The sequence below is a fragment of the Oncorhynchus mykiss genome, chromosome 25 (assembly GCF_013265735.2).
Source record: "Oncorhynchus mykiss isolate Arlee chromosome 25, USDA_OmykA_1.1, whole genome shotgun sequence".
Classification (NCBI taxonomy): Eukaryota; Metazoa; Chordata; class Actinopteri; order Salmoniformes; family Salmonidae; genus Oncorhynchus; species Oncorhynchus mykiss.
The window spans coordinates 21,125,166-21,146,815 of NC_048589.1; the positions used below are offsets into that span (position 1 = coordinate 21,125,166).

At 42.6% G+C, this 21,650-nt stretch overlaps 2 protein-coding genes across 5 annotated transcripts in view; both read right to left on the reverse strand.

Annotated features, from left to right (window-relative positions):
• ktn1 (kinectin 1) overlaps positions 1 to 9,875 on the reverse strand; it is a 33,580-nt gene extending 23,705 nt beyond the window's left edge. For both annotated transcript variants that reach the window (XM_021584884.2, XM_021584882.2), the window contains exon 1: positions 9,683 to 9,875. The gene's annotated coding sequence lies outside the window, so the exon portion shown is untranslated. The remainder of the gene's footprint in view (positions 1 to 9,682) is intronic.
• On the reverse strand, positions 9,737 to 16,745 carry msh4 (mutS homolog 4). 3 transcript variants are annotated; one of them, XM_036962218.1, is made up of 20 exons: positions 15,876 to 16,745; positions 15,458 to 15,631; positions 15,199 to 15,365; positions 14,931 to 15,041; positions 14,727 to 14,842; positions 14,451 to 14,624; positions 14,173 to 14,345; positions 13,978 to 14,045; positions 13,793 to 13,867; positions 13,641 to 13,705; positions 13,373 to 13,542; positions 13,077 to 13,213; positions 12,724 to 12,827; positions 12,351 to 12,475; positions 11,478 to 11,678; positions 11,240 to 11,358; positions 11,017 to 11,145; positions 10,657 to 10,831; positions 10,479 to 10,567; positions 9,737 to 10,388 (listed from the first exon to the last, which is right to left on the reverse strand). In XM_036962218.1, exons 1-20 carry the CDS (start codon positions 16,024 to 16,026, stop codon positions 10,347 to 10,349), a joined length of 2,565 nt encoding a protein of 854 aa, XP_036818113.1. In that variant the 5' UTR covers positions 16,027 to 16,745; the 3' UTR covers positions 9,737 to 10,346. The 3 variants fall into 3 exon arrangements, with proteins under 3 accessions (XP_036818113.1, XP_021440561.2, XP_021440560.2); XM_021584886.2 differs by having other exon boundaries at positions 9,955 to 10,341; positions 10,450 to 10,567; positions 15,876 to 16,741; XM_021584885.2 differs by having other exon boundaries at positions 9,955 to 10,341; positions 15,876 to 16,738.
• Between the last annotated feature and the right edge of the window lie 4,905 nt (positions 16,746 to 21,650).

Consider the following 21,650-nt stretch of genomic DNA (forward strand, 5'->3'; position numbering starts at 1 on the left):
TGTTTGTAATATTTTGTCTACTGAGAGAGATGTTCTTACATAAACGCTTGTTATGCTTTTGCCGAAAAGCTGTATTGAAATATGACACGCCAGGTGGATTAACAACAAGCTAAACTGTGTTTTGCTATATCGCACTTGTGATTTCATGAAAATTAAATATGTTTAGTAATGTCATTTGAATTTGGCGCGCTGTAATTCAGTGGGTGTTGATGAAAATGATCCCGCTAATGGGATGGGTGTGTCAAGAAGTTAGATTGCACACCGGTGGAATTTAACTAATTATATGACTTCTGAAGGTAATTGGTTGCACCAGATCTTATTTAGGGGCTTCATAGCAACGGGGGTGAATACATATGCCACTTATCCATTTTTTTTAAACAAGTAATTTTTTTCATTTCACTTCACCAATTTGGACTATTTTGTGCATGTTCATTACATGAAATCCAAATAGAAATCTATTTAAAATTACAGGTTGTAATGCAAGAACTCCCGAGATTAGTGTAACGGTGTGATGTGAAATGGCTAGCTAGTTAGCGGGGTGCGCGCTAATAGCGTTTCAAACGTCACTCGCTCTGAGACTTGGAGTAGTTGTTCCCCTTGCTCTGCATGGGTAACGCTGCTTCGAGGGTGGCTGTTGTCGTTGTGTTCCTGGTTTGAGTGAGCAGAGGTACAGAAGCTATACCATTACACTGGCAATACTAAAGTGCCTATAAGAACATCCAATAGTCAAAAGGTATATGAAATACAAATGGTAGAGAGAGAAATAGTCCTATAATAACTACAACCTAAAACTTCTTACCTGGGTATATTGAAGACTCATGTTAAAAGGAACCACCAGCTTTCATATGTTCTCATGTTCTAACTTAAGCTTTATTACATGGCACATATTGAACTTTTACTTTCTTCTCCACCACTGTTTTTACATTATTTAAACCAAATTGAACATGTTTCATTATTTATTTGAGGCTAAATTGATTTTATTGATGTATTATATTAAGTTTAAATAAGTGTTCATTCAGTATTGTTGTAATTGTCATTATTACAAATACATTTTAAAAAAAATGTCAGATTAAAATCGGTATCTGCTTTTTTTGTCCTCCAATAATCGGTATCGGCGTTGAAAAATCATAATCAGTCGACCCTCTAGTTGAGACTGGTGTTTTGCGGTTACTATTTAAATGAAGACGGCAGTTTGAGGACTTGTGAGGCATCGGTTTCTCAAACTAGACACCCTAATGCACTTGTCCTCTTGCTCAGTTGAGCACCGGGGCCTCCCACTCTTTCTATTCTGGTTAGAGACAGTTTGCCCTGTTCTGTGAAGGGAGTAGTACACAGCGTTGTACGAGATCTTCAGTTTATTGGCAATTTCTCACATGGAATAGCCTTCATTTCTCAGAACAAGAATAGACTGATGAGTTTCAAAAGTAAGTTTTGTTACAGGCCATTTTGAGCCTGTAATCGAACCCACAAATGCTGACGCTCCAAATACTCAACTAGTCTAAAGAAGGTCAGATTTTTTGCTTCTTTAATCAGAACAGTTTTCAGCTGTGCTTACATAAATTTCAAAAGGCTTTTCTAATGATCAGTTAGCCTTTTAAGATGATAAACTTGGATTAGCTAACAACATTCCATTGGAACATAGCAGTGATGGTTGCTGATAATTGGCCTCTGCACACCTATGTAGATATTCAATTAAAAAACTGCTGTTTCCAACTGCAATAGTCCTTTACAACATTAACAATGTCTGCACTGCATTTCTGATCAATTTGATGCATTTATTTATTTTAAAATCACATTTCTTTCAAAAACAAGGTCATTTCTATGTGACCCCAAACTTTGAACAGTAGTGTGTGTGTGTATGTATATATATATATATATATATATATATATATATATATATATATATATATATATATATATATATATATATATATATATATATATATATATATATATATATATATACACAGTGCCTTGCGAAAGTATTTGGCCCCCATGAACTTTGCGACCTTTTGCCACATTTCAGGCTTCAAACATAAAGATATAAAACTGTATTTTTTTTGTGAAGAATCAACAACAAGTGGGACACAATCATGAAGTGGAACGACATTTATTGGATATTTCAAACTTTAACAAATCAAAAACTGAAAAATTGGGCGTGCAAAATTATTCAGCCCCTTTACTTTCAGTGCAGCAAACTCTCTCCAGAAGTTCAGTGAGGATCTCTGAATGATCCAATGTTGACCTAAATGACTAATGATGATAAATACAATCCACCTGTGTGTAATCAAGTCTCCGTATAAATACACCTGCACTGTGATAGTATCAGAGGTCCGTTAAAAGCGCAGAGAGCATCATGAAGAACAAGGAACACACCAGGCAGGTCCGAGATACTGTTGTGAAGAAGTTTAAAGCCGGATTTGGATACAAAAAGATTTCCCAAGCTTTAAACATCCCAAGGAGCACTGTGCAAGCGATAATATTGAAATGGAAGGAGTATCAGACCACTGCAAATCTACCAAGACCTGGCCATCCCTCTAAACTTTCAGCTCATACAAGGAGAAGACTGATCAGAGATGCAGCCAAGAGGCCCATGATCACTCTGGATGAACTGCAGAGATCTACAGCTGAGGTGGGAGACTCTGTCCATAGGACAACAATCAGTCATATATTGCACAAATCTGGCCTTTATGGAAGAGTGGCAAGAAGAAAGCCATTTCTTAAAGATATCCATAAAAAGTGTTGTTTAAAGTTTGCCACAAGCCACCTGGGAGACACACCAAACATGTGGAAGAAGGTGCTCTGGTCAGATGAAACCAAAATTGAACTTTTTGGCAACAATGCAAAACGTTATGTTTGGCGTAAAAGCAACACAGCTGAACACACCATCCCCACTGTCAAACATGGTGGTGGCAGCATCATGGTTTGGGCCTGCTTTTCTTCAGCAGGGACAGGGAAGATGGTTAAAATTGATGGGAAGGTGGATGGAGCCAAATACAGGACCATTCTGGAAGAAAACCTGATGGAGTCTGCAAAAGACCTGAGACTGGGACGGAGATTTGTCTTCCAACCAGACAATGATCCAAAACATAAAGCAAAATCTACAATGGAATGGTTCAAAAATAAACATATCCAGGTGTTAGAATGGCCAAGTCAAAGTCCAGACCTGAATCCAATCGAGAATCTGTGGAAAGAACTGAAAACTGCTGTTCACAAATGCTCTCCATCCAACCTCACTGAGCTCGAGCTGTTTTGCAAGGAGGAATGGGAAAACATTTCAGTCTCTCGATGTGCAAAACTGATAGAGACATACCCCAAGCGACTTACAGCTGTAATCGCAGCAAAAGGTGGCGCTACAAAGTATTAACTTAAGGGGGCTGAATAATTTTGCACGCCCAATTTTTCCGTTTTTGATTTGTTAAAAAAAGTTTGAAATATCCAATAAATGTCATTCCACTTCATGATTGTGTCCCACTTGTTGTTGATTCTTCACAAAAAAATGACAGTTTTATATCTTTATGTTTGAAGCCTGAAATGTGGCAAAAGGTCGCAAAGTTCAAGGGGGCCGAATACTTTCGCAAGGCACTGTATATTATATATATTTTAAATAACAGTTCCCAAATGTGGCTAGTGAATTAAGCATGATGATGCCTTAACTTCTTACGGATCATTGGGACGCTAGTGTCTCACCTCGACAACATCCGGTGAAATTGCAGAGCGCGAAATTCAAATGACAGAAAGGCGTCGCGAAAGACAGAAATAGCGATAAAATAAATCACTTACCTTTGAAGATCATCTGGTTGCAATCACAAGGGTCCCAGCTACATAACAAATGGTCCTTTTGTTTGATAAAGTCCTTTATATCCCCAAGAAATCAGTTTCATTGGCGCGCTAGACTTCCAACCCTCGTTCAAAATGCATAAAAATTAATACCTAAGTTACCAATAAACTTCTTCCAAACATATCAAACAACGTTCCTAATCAATCCTCAGGTACCCTAATATGTAAATAAACGATCAAATTTAAGACGGAGAATACCGGAGACCATTACCGGAGATAAATAACCGAAGTACGCGCACTCACCGGAACACGCAATAAACACTACAGCCAAAATGGGAGCCACTTACTAAAACTACAAATTCTAGCTCATTTTTCAAAAAACGAGCCTGAAACTCTAAAAACTGTGGAAGTGGAAGCCCTAGGAACTGCAATCTGGGAGGTCTTCCTTTTATGCTCCCATTGACAGCCATAGTAATCATGGGTGAGCTGAAATAAAACTAAATCTGGATGGATTGTCCTCTGGTTTTAGTTCTGTTATACTCAGACATTATTTTAACAACCAAGCCCACTGCTTCTTAACACAGCGTGCATCCAACCCGGAAGACAGCCGCACCAATGTGTCGGAGGAAACACCGTGCACCTGGCAACCTTGGTTAGCGTGCACTGCGCCCGGCCCGCCACAGGAGTCGCTGGTACGCGATGAGACAAGAATATCCCTGCCGGCCAAGCCCTCCCTAACCCGGACGACGCTAGGCCAATTGTGCGTCACCCCACGGACCTCCCGGTCGCGCCAGAGCCTGGGCGCGAACAAAGGGTCTCTGGTGGCACAGCTGGCGCTGCAGTACAGCACCCTTAACCACTGCGCCACCCGGGAGGCCCTGAAATTCTCTTTCTTTCAACCAGCATCCTCAGCCACTGAACACCGGACATTCATGGATGTTGAAAAGTAGTTGAAATTTGTTAAGTCCGCCCTGGCCTTTATTTTAATGTCCACAGATGTAGATTTTTGGTCTGAACCAATAATAGTTCATGTTTCACAAGTTCGGACAGCACAGTAGTGTCCAGAAGAGCAGTGGTTCTAGGACACCTGGGGGAACTTGGCCTATCCACAAGGGGTACCTTAGAAGACTTGAGACCATAAGCTTACTGGTAAAATGTACACGAGTGGGCTTTCTGGGCAGAGAACAATTCAGTTGGTGGTAACAGTAACTGAAAAAGGTTGAGAACCATTGCAGTAGAGCACACTAAAGTAATGTACAGTGTAATATACTGTCTTGACTATACTCTACTGCACTGTACTCTATTGAGCTGTCCAAACAGGCATATATGATTGAATAAATTGTGTTTTTGTAAAAATAGTCTGGGTGTCAAATAATACCCAAATATGCAAAGGAGGATATTGCATATTGTACCTATTCAGGACACATCATCATAAAGAGAACGACATTCATATCCATAATTACGCATTTCTGTGTAGTACAGATAAGGGACCCATTGTCATTCTGTTACAGGGTGTTGATCCACTCAACTTACTGTAGTTGAATAACCAAAATAGTTTTATTTTCTACCCCAAGGTGTCAAGTCACAGCCGACACCCCATTCTTTCTGCAGACATCTTTGAATCTTAATTTGGAGTAGATATTTACTTGGTCACAAACAGTCAAACAGTCAGATTTTATCATTCTGTTACCAAACTCCACATCAGCATTGTTCCAAGTAAATGTGTTTTTGGAAAATGTTCAGTCTAAATTCCATGAAGTTAATGTGCCAGTTTCTAATTGATCAGAAGAGCAAATATTGGCACAAGGTTTTTTGCCACATCTCTTTGTTGAATAAGATTTGCTTATCTGTTGAGTAAAATGAGCTTATTGGATACCTCATTTGAAAGTACTTAATCCATATTGGACATCATACCAGCAGTAAAAGCAACTAGAGGCTTTCAAGGCTAACAATATGAACCAAAGTTGCTCAATAACAAGAGATGGGAGTAAAAGGGCATGATTGCCCAATGTACTCAATGGAAGAATTCACATTTTCAATACAAGGTCACACAGACACACAAAGAAACCTTAATATATATAGGTGCAAAAGCCAACACTGATTAGCAAGGGGCTGGGCCACAAACCCTTTCAGGGCCAAACCGGAGCAGCCAACGTAACATTTACTTCACCAGGAAACACCCTAGGCGGGACAACTGGAGCTGTGAAAGTAAACACCTCTTAAGCAGTAAAGAACACTAAGGCAGTGTGGACAGGATGGGTGGGGTAAATCGCATCATGCTTGCCTGCTTGCTTTCAGCCCTAGCTATGCTTTAGACTGGAGGGTGAAAAAGTTTCCCAGTACAACAGGAGCCATGTCCCAGCATGGAAATGAGCCTGGAAGACAAAGCCCTCTCGGGCCATTGGCTCTCCGGAATCCAGCCACTGGCTAGCTGGAGCTCCTGTTTTAGCATGGACAGACATGGCAGCCTCTGTGTCAGGAACCCTTTATAAACTATCAGTCCTCAAGGAGAGAAAACAGAACATGACAAACCAGCCTTTAAGGGCACACTACACCTGACCTGTAGCTGTAATATGTGTCAGTAATACCGTGTTCAGAAATAACAGCAGTAAACTTGTTTTTAGTCTGCTAATGTTTCAGTAGGATATATTCTTGAACAGGCCAAAACATGCACAATTTAAGTATTGCAAATAAACCCAACATACAGAGATACTGCGAGGAAGACATTGATAAGAACCAGCCATTACATCCCTCAGTATCCAGGTTACGCCATGAGGCTTACTGCAGCGCCTCTCTGAAGCCAGAGGCTGATAAGGTTTCTCAGCAGTCAGCCCTGTGGGTGCCAACAAATAGAACCACCACCCCTTCAAGCCATATCTGGAATAAGACTCACAAGAGAAGGCTGCCATTCACACACACAGTCCTAACTGAACAATCACTACTGGGGTATATTAATTACGCCGAATCTGTTCCTTAAAATGGTGGCAAACAGGGAAGAACCTAACTAAATTTGTCCAATAGAAACGCTTGTTTTAGTTGCAAAACTTCTTTGGACTAATAATTACAGCCCTAAAGTAAGGAAAAGGACCAGGGGTCTGGACGTATATCGCCTACTGCAAAAATACCTCATATGGCTGCAACATAAAGACAGCATTTACCAAATGTCATGCAATACAGATTTTGTAGATGGCCCCTGTCAACACAAGTCGCTGGGTAATGAATAAGAGCACTTGGGGGACTTTATCCAGTTAAAATGTTAGACATGACAAGCAGAGATCATCTTCAAAATACTGGAGTAGCCTAGCAAGTTAAACACAAACCTCAAGGATCACTCATTCTTCACAACAGCTACAGATGGTGGGAGAGAAATGCACACTGATATGAGGCTCACAACAATCATTGTATTAGACAATTAGAGATCACATGATAAGCCTAATAACCATTTAGGCGCAGATGACTGGGACAATTCAAAACAGTCACCCCTCCATCCATTAAAACAGTGTAATGATGTGAATGTAACCAGCTGGCTAATGAAACTATTCTACAGGTAAAGTAGTAATTTCCTTTACCCACAAAACTGCCTACAATGGGTGTTTTGGGCCATGCTTAATATGAGAACAGGCTTTGTTCTAAGCAAAACTCCCCTAGCTAGTATTGCATAAGGCCTAGCCCCTAGGTTAATCAGTTCTGTTTCAAGGTGATGAAATGTTCAGTCTCTGCTAGCATGCCTTCCATGTCCTTGCACGTAAGTTTGCAAGCAGCACTTGTGGTTAGATATTGTTCTGCTATTATATTACTAACAATAATGTGAATGTATTATCTATACTGAACAAAAACAAATGCAACAATTAAATATTTTACTGAAAAACAGTTCATAAGGAAATAAGTCAACACAAATAAATGAATTAGGCCCCAATCTATGGATTTCATTTGACTGGGAATACAGATATGCAAAAAAGGTAGGAGCATGGATGATTAAACCAGTTAGTATCTGGTGTGACCACCATTTGCCTCATGCAGCACGGCATATTCGCATAGAGTTGATCAGGTGGTTGATTGTGACCTGTGGAGTGTTGTCCCACTCCTCTTCAATAGCTGTGCAAAGTTGCTGGATTTTGGCAGGAACATACTGTCTCACACATTGATCCAGAGCATCCCAAACATGCTCAATGGGTGACATGTCTGGTGAATATGCAGGTCATGGAAGAACTGGGACATTTTCAGCTTCCATGCGACGTGGGGCCGTGCATTATCATGCTGAAACATGAGGTGGTGGCAGCGATGAATGGCATGAATGGGCCTCAGAATCACTTCACGGTATCGCTGTGCATTCAAATTGCCATTGATAAAATGCAATTGTGTTTGTCTGTAGCTTTTGTCTGCCCATACCCCCACCATGGGATACTCGGTTCACAGCATTGACATTAGCAAACCGCTCGCCCACACGATGCCATACATGTGGTCTGTGTTTATGAGGCTGGTTGGAGAGCTTATGGTAAAGAAATTAAGTTCCCGGGCAACAGCTCTGGTGGACATTCCTGCAGTCAGAATGCCAGTTGCCCACACCCTCAAAACATGAGATGTGTGGCATTCGGCATTGTGTAGAGTGACAAAACTGCATATTTTAGAGTGGCCTGCATATTTTAGAGTGGCCTTTTGTCCCCAACACAAGGTGCATCTTTATGTAATACATGTATCACTAGCCACTTTAAACTATGCCACTTTTATGTTTACATACCCTATATTACTCATCTCATATGTATATACTGTACTCGATACCATCTACTGCATCTTGCCTATGCCGTTCTGTACCATCACTCATTCATATCTTTATGTACATATTCTTTATCCCATTACACTTGTGTGTATAAGGTAGCAGTTGTGGAACTGTTAGGTTAGATTACTCGTTGGTTACTACTGCATTGTCGGAACTAGAAGCACAAGCATTTCGCTACACTCGCATTAACATCTGCTAACCATGTGTGTGTGACAAATACAATTAGATTTGTAGTGATCATGCCATTTAAATCACCTTGATATGCCACACCTGTCTGGTGGATCACATCTTGGCAAAGATGCACATTTGAGAGAAAGAAGCTTTTTGTGCATTTGGAACATTTCTGGGTTATTTTGTTTCAACTCATGAAACAAAGAACCAAAACTTTGCATGTTGCGTTTAGATATTTGTTCAGTGTAACTTGCTAGCAACGTACATCAATGGTGGACACGATACTGACGGGAGGGCTTTGGTAAGGCCTTGCTTTGGATACCAACTGGTTAGTTACAAAGCCGTACTGTCATTATTTGACTAGGGGCGCACATGTTTGTGGGTAACGTTAATAATGAATAGTTAACCACTCCGGCTTTTCCAATGAAGCCTACCTTACTTTAGCCACAAACGATGTACGCCATCTTTTTGGATCAGGGCGTTCAGCTAGCTAGGTAGTTTGCGGTCCAAGGTAAGCTAGCTAGCCAGCAATAAATGAAGTGAATAACGTTACGTTAGCCAGTTCCATCTGTGTCAACGTGCTACAAATCATGACACTTGCGGGAAAACTTGTCTGGTCAGTGAGTGACGTCTCGATACGCACGGACATAGTTTTTATATTATAAAACAGGTGAAATGCTGGAAACAAAATCATTTGTAGTTTACAAATAACGTTCCCAAAACTGCTATTAACCCAGGAGTACAGCACCTGAGAAGCCAATCCCAACAAAAAGGCCTCGCCTATAGTCACCCAGCCCTCTGTCCTGAAATCTGACCCGCTCTTGCGTCCCGATTTTCCGGCAGTGCGTTGGGGCTAGTGCCAGGCCCAGATTACTGTTTCATCTAAGCACAGCCTTGAATGACTAGCTCGTTTAAAAAATAATAATAATGTATGAGAAAATGCAATGTACATACCCTGAGGTGTTTTAGTGCCGCAGTTTCCTGAATGTTGAAATTAAATGGAGTTCCCCAGAGCAGCACAACTCAACGCTGCCTGTGTATCTTGTTTCGCGGGGGCGGGTCGATATGTCTCAGCACACAGCGTAAAATTCAACTAAGAGACGACTGGAGATGAGGATATAGAAAAGGCAGGGCCTTCTTCTCTGATAGGGGTTTTGAAGCAACGTGGGTGTTTAAAATGTGGGCCCCTCCCTTGCCCCGCTCCATGTTAATAATAGACACTTGGAAAATATACAAATGTTTTATTTAAATATTACTGATTAACATTGAGTAAACAAATACTACATATATAACAACGTCATTGAATATCATTATAGAAGATATAGTCAAACAGCATCACTCATAAGTCCACAAGCTTCCTTAAAATTCCTCTCTCCTCACCTCCCCACCCTTTGACATCCCTTTCCTCATCCGACTCATTCTTCCTCTGTCTCCATGGACACAGGCTCTCCTATGACCTGCAGCTCTGCTTCATAGTGTCTCTTCAGGCCCTTCAGATAGATGCGTAGGCTGTCAGGGTCCAGCCTGGAGTTCCTGGCTGTCTGCAGGAGCCGAGTGGCCAGGTGGTACACTGCTCTCTGCCGTTGCGTTTCCGGATCACTGTGGTGCTTGGCCTGAGTTAGGGTAGGAGGAAGACGACAGGTTGACGGACCATCAGGGACTACAGAGAATAAGATGATGGATAGTAAGTTAGATCTAAATAATGATACTGGAAAGCATACCAAAAGCATGGCCTACTGGAAAAGCATACCAAGAGCTGTTGGCTGACTTTAGAGCTAATCGCCTTTGCTTCTTGGATTATGGTTGAAGGCAGTGCAGTCATCGCCGCAGCCCTCAGACCTGAACGTTGAACATTACAGTAAACCTTTTACAATTAAGGTGAATGATTGAGATTGGACAATGTTAAGTGTCTGATTGTATTTCCTTACCGTAGTTTCTTTCCTCAGAGCTTCCACGGCTCAGCAGGAAGGTATAGATGACACGCTCTGTACCCGTATCACCAGTGCGGGTGTGCTGAACCTCCATGTGCTGGTTTTCCACATTGGGGTACAATGTCTCCAGCTCACATAGTTCCAGGAAGTGTGTGGCGAACAGCGTGAACGCCTGGGACCAGCAGGTAAACAGCTGAGCACACATTTATCTTATGATAGATTGTGAACTGAGCAGTGCAAGTAACAGGAAGTCAAAGAAAAGAAAGGCCTCCATGATTCATACACAAAAATACAATTAATCACATATTGTTTCAGACAGGAGAGAGGCACTGTGCTGGTTGGCCACACCGTACCTACCCTGAGGCTAAGGAGGAATTCGCAGACAGAGTGACAGATGCCGACACCCTCCTCAGCACTAGTACCACGCCCAAGCTCGTCTATGATAATGAGAGACCTATCACTCACATTATGGATTAAATATGAGACCTTGGGAGTACAAAGAAATGAATCAGAATTACTTTGCGGTATTTCGAAAATACATACAAAACCACTGAGTGGCAAATATCTATGGGAAATGTACCTCCTTCATTTCCACCATAAAGGTTGAGGAGTTGGTCTCAAAGTCGTCATCCACCCCGATTCTGGTGAAAATCTGGTCAGCAATGCGGAAGGAGGCATACTCGGCAGGGACAAAGGAGCCTAGATCAGATTCATTATATAAGTAGCCTGTGAGTAAGCCTGTTGAATGGTTACAACACGGAAAATTAAGTTAATTATATAACTACATTCCATTTTAAATTAATTTTGTAGTTTCCCACCTATCTGAGCCATGATCTGGCACAGCGCCACCTGTTTGAGGTAGGTGGACTTGCCGCTCATGTTGGGCCCAGTGATGATTACAAAGTTGCTGCCCTCAGAGATGTAGCTGTTGTTGGACACGGGCTGCTGGCCAACGATGCGCTCCAGAATGGGGTGACGACCCTGCTTGATGGCCAGTGTGTCTGTGAACTCAGGACGTACTGCAGGCACAGAGAAGGAAAACAACTTTAGGAAGAACACAATACAAATTCATAATTACATGGTTAGTAAATAAATGTTTTACTCAGTGTTGAATTACTGTGGATGACATTCAGTTGGGTTTGTTATTTTATCACACATTTTATGAGAAAATTCAAAACACTTCTAGCATGCAGTCAAAACAGACATCTACAGTAGTCGTGTCATGCAGAAAGATTGGTCTGGTCAAATACAGTAATGGTTTCTTGACCAGGGTAATCTGAGAGTGAGATGACTGAGACAGAGAAGGCCGACAGTCAGCACGTGTCCCTCCAGAGATCCTGTTTCAGACAGCTGTGGGCCATTGGTCACCACCCACATGGTTATGGGAGCTGCTGCCCAGACAACTTAAGCTAGCAGGGCAACCAATGTTAAATAGAGAGCAGATCACAGCAGCCTCTTCGTCACATATAGAGGAGAACAGAGGGTGCTGCTGCTGACACACTATTTACTCATGCTGCTATGAGAGATGGATGAGTGGGTGGGTTTCTTCAGATACTGTCTAGACTCAGAGCGAGGTCAAACCACTCCAGGGATAGCTTGAATCTGACTGAATTTGAGCAACACATACTTTTTGCAGATATGTAGGGAGGAAATTAATAATTGATTACATTTAACTTTCCTGCTTGATTTACCATAGTCTGAGATGGTGCATGCATTGGCTAGTGACAGCAGCATGTCTAGCATGGACACAGCATCGGACAGTTTGTAAAGACAGTGTATATGCTCATGAACTGTATTCAGCAGCTGACACACCACCCTGGAAAGAGATAGGTGGAAACAGGACAAAATTATCTACAATGCCAAACGCAATAGCCCCATCTACTGGGTAAACAATAGTAAGTCAATCCAACTTCCCTCAATTACATTTTATGACACGTGATCATAACAGAAATAAAGGGTAGGTTTGACAGACAGATCAAAGCAAAGAATACATATTTTTCTGTACACATTATACACTGAAAATGTAGCCTGATAATTGTGAGACTGAAGCTGCTCTTTACTCACACATAGGACATGTGAAATATTTCCCTCAGGGCCTCATCACAGCGATCATTCATCTTCATCAGGTCTGCTGTGGTGAAGCTGTAGTTGTTCTTGTGCTTCGTCACCTGAGGAAAGTGTGAATAAAAACACAGCAAGAATATGAAAATATATTACTATGGAGAATTCCTGAACAAGTTTTAGTATAATATAGAGCCAAAGCAATTCTGACAGGTACAACTATTTTAAACCATGAACATGAAGCTATATGACACTTTGTAATGGGTTTCTCTCACTTAAAGCTCTGTATATACCATTCACCATTGCCACAGTCCAGCATTGCCAGGTACAGAGGTGTTCATCAAATAAGTTATTACCTTGATGAAGTCAGCTGGGAGTTCCCCATCAGGTAAAGCTACCCCCTCCAGTTTCATCTGGATGAAGAAGCCTCGAGCTGTGCTGAAGCTGGTGCGTATCGGCAAGCCATACTTCTCCCCCACCTGGTCAACCAGCCCTGTGCATCAACATGGGTCATTATGTAATTCCCACCAGGAAATATTGACTGTAGGCTACACATAACACATCAAAGTGTTTGAAATCAATTAGGGATAATCCGATAAGAGATTATACATTTGCATATCCTTTTAAGACATCATAACCATCTAGTGAACACCTGCAATGTCATCCACAATCTCAGTGTAGGCTCGCCGGGCAATGTCCAGGAACTCGTTGATGTTGGGGCGCACAGCGTAGCACTTCTGTGTGCGCATGTTGAGGCTCCCCTTCATGTAGCTGGTGTCATCATTAATCACTGACTTGATCTGCTCCAAGATCATGTCAAACCTGAGAACATAACAGGATCAATGGAGGCAATGTGCCTGAGAGGTGTTCTATCGAGAGGCTTGTTAATGGAAAACCCAATCCCTTTAGTGATTATGTACCTGTTGTCTTCCAGTGAGCTGCTGTAAGCCTTCAGCAGAGCAGTGTTACAGTTCTTCAGCACCATCTGTTTACACAATACTGGTAATAAAAAGGCACATGGTACAACAACAGTAATGATTTTGAATATATTATAATGACACCGAGCACTTACCCTCAGTGGTGGTACCAACTCCAGAGTATGCTTCAGCTGAATCACATGTGTAATCTTTGACTCTGCAACTTGAACCTTCATTGAGAAGAAAATTGACAGATTCTAACATTCCTCTCACTGTTCCATCATTATGGCTCTGACAACTCTTATCTTCAGGAAACCATTTTTTTAAAATCTATATGTACCGTTTCCTGCTTGGGGATCTGGACAAGAACAGAGAGCAGTTGGTCTATATCCAGAAAATGTCCAATGGCTGCAGTCACAGTAGAAATGAGCAAAGGAAATACACAAGTTCACACTAATCTGTACAGAACTGTCAATCAATATTGAAAACCTATCACTGTAATATAAGGTAATGCAGTTAGTAGCTGTTTACTAACCATTCTTTAAGCCAAAGAAGAGCTCCTCATCCTGTAACAGCTCTTGAATGGTGTCTAGACGTATGTTTATGGTATCGACATCCAGCAAGGGCTCTAGAATGTTAGAGCGCAGCCGCCTTCCCCCACCAGGGGTTTTGGTGTAGTTCAGAACCCCTAACAGGGTATGTTCACTCCTGCACACACACACACTAGACGTCACATACTCTCTTGATGTATTGACCATGTTTGAAATACTGATAAGTGAGACAGTTTCACATCCTTCTGCCACGCCACCATACCTGTGGTCCCTGTTGTTGACAACCAGCTCCAGGTTAGTGGCAGACGCTGAGTCGATCATGGCAGTATGCTCACTCCCTTTGAAGCTTACTTTCAGTGACTTTGGTGCATAAATGGAGTTCTGAATGAACTCAAAGTATTTCAGTAAAGCAGCCGCAGCTGCCAGGCAATAGTATCTGGGGATGCACACTGCAGTTTACTGGACGGTTATTCTGCCTGATTGATTATTATGAAGTGACAAACTATTATTGTTGTGCTCTCTGAGCCCAGTGACATACTTAGCTTGCACCTCCATAATAACAGTGCTGTACTCTGGTGCAGACAGTTGCTGGATGTATTCCAGCCCTTTTCTCTCATTGAAGTACTTTCTCTGGATTGCAGTGAAAGCTACTGACTGAAACATAAAGAAGGTTAGGCAACAAATAACACATAAGACAAAAGTCTCACTTCAGCAGTATAGACAGACCACCATGACTCAGCACCTGAAAGTTTTCTGTGATTAGGCTGTATAGCTTGGTCCCTTTGCCTTTCTCACTGGCAGTGTCTGGCATCAGTATCTCGAGTGGCACCAGGATGTGAAGCTTGGTGATAACCTGGTAGTGGATCAGCGACAAGTTTAACGCTCATTTAGTACACTGAGATAACCATGCACTTAGCTAGGCTGCATGGAGATGGATTTGCCTGTCTCTCCCTGTTCTGAGATACTGAAGACAGTAAACCAATTCAGCCTGTTTGTTTATTATGGTCTACCTTGGCATAGGTCCCAGTGTCTGCAAACTGATAGAGGACCAGCTCTGGGCATTTCAGGTTGATACTGGCCATGCCAATCTCCCCCCTGGCCAACCCACGCCCTTCTACCACCGCCACAATCACAGAGGCAGCAGTGGTCGATGTCACAGAAGAGCAGCTAGTGGTCACTGCAGGGATGGAGAGAGCGGAATAATTCAACTCTCAAACTGAGACAGCCCAGTGAAAAACAACTCAGTTGCGTGTGTCTTTATGGCTTTACCAGAGGGTTCAGTCTGTGGCGTCCATGCAGGGTGTATGCCTAGAGCCCCAGCTAAGCCTGGGGTCCTCCCAAGTCTGGGGGTCCCCCCCATGAGTCTGGGGGTCCCACAGAATGAGGAGCCACTGGATGGTGGGACAGATGAACTTGTCCTTCCCCCTCTGAAGCTGTGAATCACTTGACCAGAGTCAAAGAAAGAGGCCATCAACTTGTAGACTACAACTCAATCTAAATAAGCCTGCCTGGCTAAGTGCTTTGTAGCCTAGATAATAAAACATATGAACATGTGTATAAGCCTTATTTAGAGAATTTGGCAGTCCTTAACTTTGCCAACATGATTTCCATTTCATCAGAATCGTTAGCTTTTCTATCTAGCATGCTTGTTTACATAGCTAACGTTAAATAATTTATGTAGGCCTACCTCTTGTGAGCAGCCCTGCAGATGTTGATCCACGACCGAGTGACACAGGCCCACTTTGTCCGCCTCGATGATCCAAAGGTGACAGCACCGAGCTTCTTCCGGAGTCCGTGGTGTTGCCAGGTGTCAACTCCTCTGTACTACTTCGAAGCATGTAAAGAGTTTTGATGGTGATTCGGCACAGAAATTTAGAGAAATTATAATAAATGTAGGACACGGCACAGTTTGTTAACCTCAAGGAAGCGCTCGTTTAAAACTTTCCCGCCACGTCAGGTGAATGGGCGCGAGTCAGCTAACTTATTCAGCGCACGAGCGTAATACCAGACACAGTTCACACACACACTAAGCTGCATTTGTAATTGTAAAGCAAACATTAATGGTGCTTCCACAACAACTGGGATCGTGGGGAAAAAACCTAGGTCAAATCATCTTGCCATTGATACTCAGGTCGGAAAGTCGGGAGTTCCCTGTTCATGCCTGTTCAAAATATTTTCCCCAGTTGGAACTAGTTTATTTCCGAGTTTCCAGCTGTATTGAACGCACTGAATTCGGAGAAGACCGAGTTCCCAGTTGATATGAACGCAGCAGTAGACCAGCCCCGGCTGCTATATCACATTGGTATCTATGGGAGAGCCACCCCCTTAAATAGACCGAAACAGACTATTTTTCCCCAATGGTAAACGGCCTGAGTTACTTATCTTAATTTATCCACCATCTTCGGTAGCATTTCGCCAGGTGGGTTGTGCTACACGTCTAGGTGGGCGTGGATTAAGTGGCGAAGAGTTCACAACACCAGAGAACAAGATATCGGAACAAACAGAACAATATACATATTTTGTAAGATATGTTGAGAAAACGACGGATATAAAGCAGTGTTTTAAAGGATGGACCCCAACATTATGTGATTGCGTTTAGAGCACATATGTCAGAGTCAAGGCCCGCGGGCCACATCCGGCCCGCAAGAAGGTTTTTTACGGCCCCTGGGATGATCTTGATTTATTATTAGAACCGGCCCGCAGCAAGCCGGCAGCCCGCAGATCTTTTACACGCACCAATACTACATTTCCCACAATGCAAAGGTGACGCACCGAGCAGTAGGCTGCTTCATTTCAATATTTATTGGCACAGCAGTCGTCAGCATCACAGTAAAATTAACTTTCAGATACCCATCAAAAATGGCAAAACGGAAGGTGGATACTGAGAACCGGGGGTTTCAAACAAGGTGGGAGTCGGAGTATATGTTCACGAAGGTAGCTGGAAAACCTGTGTGTCTTCTGTGTGGAGAAAGTGTGGCGGTACTGAAAGAGTATAATCTGAGACGACATTATGAAACGAAACACGCGGACAAAAACAAGAATATGGACATGGAACAAAGGCTACAAAAGGCAGAGGAATTAAAACGAGGCCTCAAATCTCGACAGGCTCTGTTCAAAAAAGCCAAATCACAAGGCCAGGCTGCTGTCAAGGCCAGTTTTATTTTGGCAGAAGAGATCGCTAAATCAGCCCGGCCATTTACGGAGGGGGATTTCATCAAAAACTGCATGATTAAAGTTTGTGACGAAGTTTGCCCAGAAAAAAGGCAACTCTTTTTAAATGTGAGTCTGAGCAGAAACACCATTGCCGAGAGAGTAGACCAGTTGTCCATCAATCTAAAAGAGCAGCTTGTGAAAAAGGGAAAAGATTTTATTGCATATTCCTTGGCTGTGGATGAGAGCACCGACATTTCTGACATTGCCCAGTTGTCAATTTTCATCCGCGGAGTGGACTCCAACCTAAGCGTGACAGAGGAGTTTTTGGCTTTACGTCCTATGCATGGCACAACTACGGGGCATGATTTGTATGAAGAGGTGTCAAGATGTGTAAATGAGATGGAGCTGCCTTGGGAAAAACTCGTGGGTTTGACAACCGACGGAGCACCTGCGATGTGTGGACACAGGAGCGGACTGGTGGCGAAGATACGGGAAAAGATGCAAGAGGAAAACGCGACAGGTGAGCTGACAGCTTATCATTGTATCATACACCAGGAAGCGTTGTGCGGTAAAGCCTTGAAAATGGAGCATGTAATGAGCATCATCACGCGCACAGTTAACTTTATCAGAGCCAAAGGTTTGAATCACCGCCAGTTCAAGGCATTTCTGACGGAGTTAGAAACGGAGCATGGTGATTTGCCTTATCACACAGAGGTGCGATGGCTAAGCCAGGGAAAGGTGCTTCAAAGATGTTTCGAGCTTCGTGAGGAGATTTGTCTGTTCTTGGACAGCAAAGGGAAAGACACAACACAACTCCGAGACGAAATGTTTCTGTGTGAAATGGCTTTTCTGTGTGACATTACGAGTCATCTGAATGCAATAAACTTGCAGCTGCAGGGTCGGGATCGTGTCATCTCTGATATGTACAGTACAGTGAAGGCATTTAAAACCAAACTGACTCTGTGGGAGACGCAGATGCGGAAAGAAAATTTGAGCCACTTTCCCAGCTGCCAGACCATGAAAGAGAAGCTCTCTACCAGTGCGTTCCCGAGCACACAGTTGGCTGATAAAATAGGTATGCTTGCCGCTGACTTTCGACGCCGATTTGCTGACTTTGAAGCACAAAAAAGCAGGTTGGAACTGCTCGGTAACCCATTTGCTGTTGACGTGGAAAGCTCACCACCAAACCTCCAAATGGAGTTGATTGACCTCCAATGCAATGATGCACTGAGGGCAAAATATGCGGCAGTGGGTGCTGCGGAGTTCGCCCGTTTCCTCCCCGGCACAATGCCCCAGCTGCGCATCCAGGCTGCTCAAACGTTGTCTATGTTTGGCAGCACATACCTGTGTGAACAACTGTTTTCTTTGATGAACCTGAACAAAACATCACACAGAAGTCGACTTACTGCTGAACACCTCCACTCAATTCTGAGGATTTCTTCAGCTCAGAGCCTTACCCCGAACATTGATGAACTTGTGGAAAAGATGGGACACCACCAAGTATCACCCTCAACCTCAAACAAGTGAACATTACTGTGCAATCACATATTTAGAGTTTTTACTCAGTTCAAGTTTAAAAGTTAAAATTTAATATTTGTTTTCACTGCATGTTACTTCTCCTTAAACAAAGTGTTGTTTTTGATTAATAGATTTTTGCACTTTATTTTTTTGTATTTCAATCCAATTATATTTTAAAAATATTTCAGTTGAGTGGATGATAGAAAATTGCTATTATTGTTTTTTCTTTGAAGTAAATTTAGCCCACTTTTGCTAAAATAGAAAATATAGTCTACTGATGGTGCCTTGAATACCGGTTTCTTTCATTTAATGTTCATGTTATGGGGATATTTATATAAAGGAAATTTGTCTTTTGTGTCTGTTGAAAATTAAAGATTACTGACAGAGCCATAAGAAAATATTGCTTTATTTATCTGATCATATTGTAATATATTTGTTAGGTTTTCAGTAGGTTCAATTAGGTTCACTAGACTATATGCGTCATTTAAAAATGTTTCAATGAACATTCGAACAGTCCGGCCCTCGTCTTGTAGCTGATTTTTTTATTTGGCCCTCCGTCCATTTGACTTTGACACCCCTGGTTTAGAGGGTAGAGCACTAATATTGGAAGACCTCATCTAAAAAGTCTTCCTATTATGTACAGTACATTCAGAAAGTATTCAGATCCCTTTACTTTTTCCACATATTGTTACGTTAGAGCCTTATTCTAAAATATTTTTTCTCCTCTCATAATCTACACAAAATAATCCATAATGAAAAAGCAAAACAATTTTTTTGTATTTTGTTTTATAAAAAAATAAACGGATGACATATTTACAAAAGTATTCAGACCCCTTACTCAGTACTTTGTTGAAGCACCTTTGGCAGCGATTACATCCTCAAGTCTTCTAGGGTATGATGCTACAAATCAAATCAAAGTTCATTTGTCACGTGCGCCGAATGCTTACTTACGGGCTCTAACCAACATTGGAAAAAAGACGGTGAAAAATAACAGTAGCTAGGCTATATACAGGCATTGGTTAGTCGGGCTGGTTGAGGTAGTATGTACATGTAGATATGGTTAAAGTGACTATGCATATATGATAAACAGAGAGTAGCAGTAGCGTAAATAAAATAGGGGTTGGAGGGTGGCGGGACACAGTGCAGATAGCCCAGTTAGCCAATGTGCGGGAGCACTGGTTGGTCGGGCCAATTGAGGTAGTATGTACATGAATGTATAGTTAAAGTGACCATGCATATATGATAAACAGAGAGTAGCAGCAGCGTAAAAGACGGGTTATAGCCATTTGATTACCTGTTCAGGAGTCTTATGGCTTGGGGGTAAAAACTGTTGAGAAGCCTTTTAGTCCTAGACTTGACACGCCAGTGTCACTTGCCATGCGGTAGTAGAGAGAACAGTCTGTGACTGGGGTGGCTGGGGTCTTTGGAGGCCGGGCAATTGCCATACCAGGCAGTGATGCAACCATGCTCTCGATGTTGCAGCTGTAGAACCTTTTGAGGATCTGAGGACCCATTCCAAATCCTTTTAGTTTCCTGAGGGGGAATAGGCTTTGTCGTACCCTCTACACGACTGTCTTGGTGTGTTTGGACCATTCTAGTTTGTTGGTGATGTGGACACCAAGGAACTTGAAGCTCTCAACCTGCTCCACTACAGCCCCGTCGATGAGAATGGGGGTGTGCTCGGTCCTCCTTTTCCAGTACTGCACAATCATCTCCTTAGTGTTGGTTACTTTGAGGGATAGGTTGTTATTCTGGCACCACCCAGTCAGGTCTCTGACCTCCTCCCTATAGGCTGTCTCATCATTGTCGGTGATCAGGCCACTGTTGTGTTGTATGCAAACTTAGTGATGGTGTTGGGGTCATGCCTGGCCATGCAGTCGTGGGTGAACAGGGAGTACAGGAGGGGACTGAGCACGCACCCCGAGGGGCTCCAATGTAGAGGATCAGCATGGCAGATGTGTTGCTACCTACCCTCACCATCTGGGGGCGGCCCGTCAGGAAGTCCAGGATCCAGTTGCAGAGGGAGGTGTTTAGTCCCAGGATCCTTAACTTAGTGATGAGCTTTGAGGGTACTCTGGTGTTGAACGCTGAGCTGTAGTCAATGAATAGCATTCTCACGTAGGTGTTCCTTTTGTCCTGGTGGGAAAGGGCAGTGTTGAGTGCAATAGAGATTGCATCATCTGTGGATCTGTTTGGGCAGTATGTAAATTGGAGTGCGTCTAGGGTTTCTGTGATAATGGTGTTGATGTGAGCCATTACCAGCCTTTCAAAGCACTTCATGGCTACGGATGTGAGTGCTGCGGGTCTGTAGTCATTTAGGCAGGTTGCCTTCGTGTTCTTGGGCACAAGGACTGTGGTGGTCTGCTTGAAACATGTTGGTATTACAGACTCGGTCAGGGGAATTTATATGTTTAAGGTAATGACTACACAATTCCACCCTGAAACGTAATTATAAGATTATGTAAAGATCGTCATATGAAGGAGTGGACCAAAACGCAGCGTGGTAAGTGTTCATGATCAATTTAATACTCAAAACACTCAAACAAAATAACAAAGAGGGATAACCGAAACAGTCCTGTCAGGTGCAGACACTAAACAGAAAACAACTACCCACAAAACCCAAATGAAAAAGGACAACTTATATATGATCCCCAATCAGAGACAACGATAGACAGCTGCCTGTGATTGGGAACCACACCAACATAGAATTAAAGAAACTAGAATGCCTAGGGGCGGCAGGGTAGTGGTTAGTGGTTAGAGCGTTGGACTAGTAACCGGAAGGTTGTGAGTT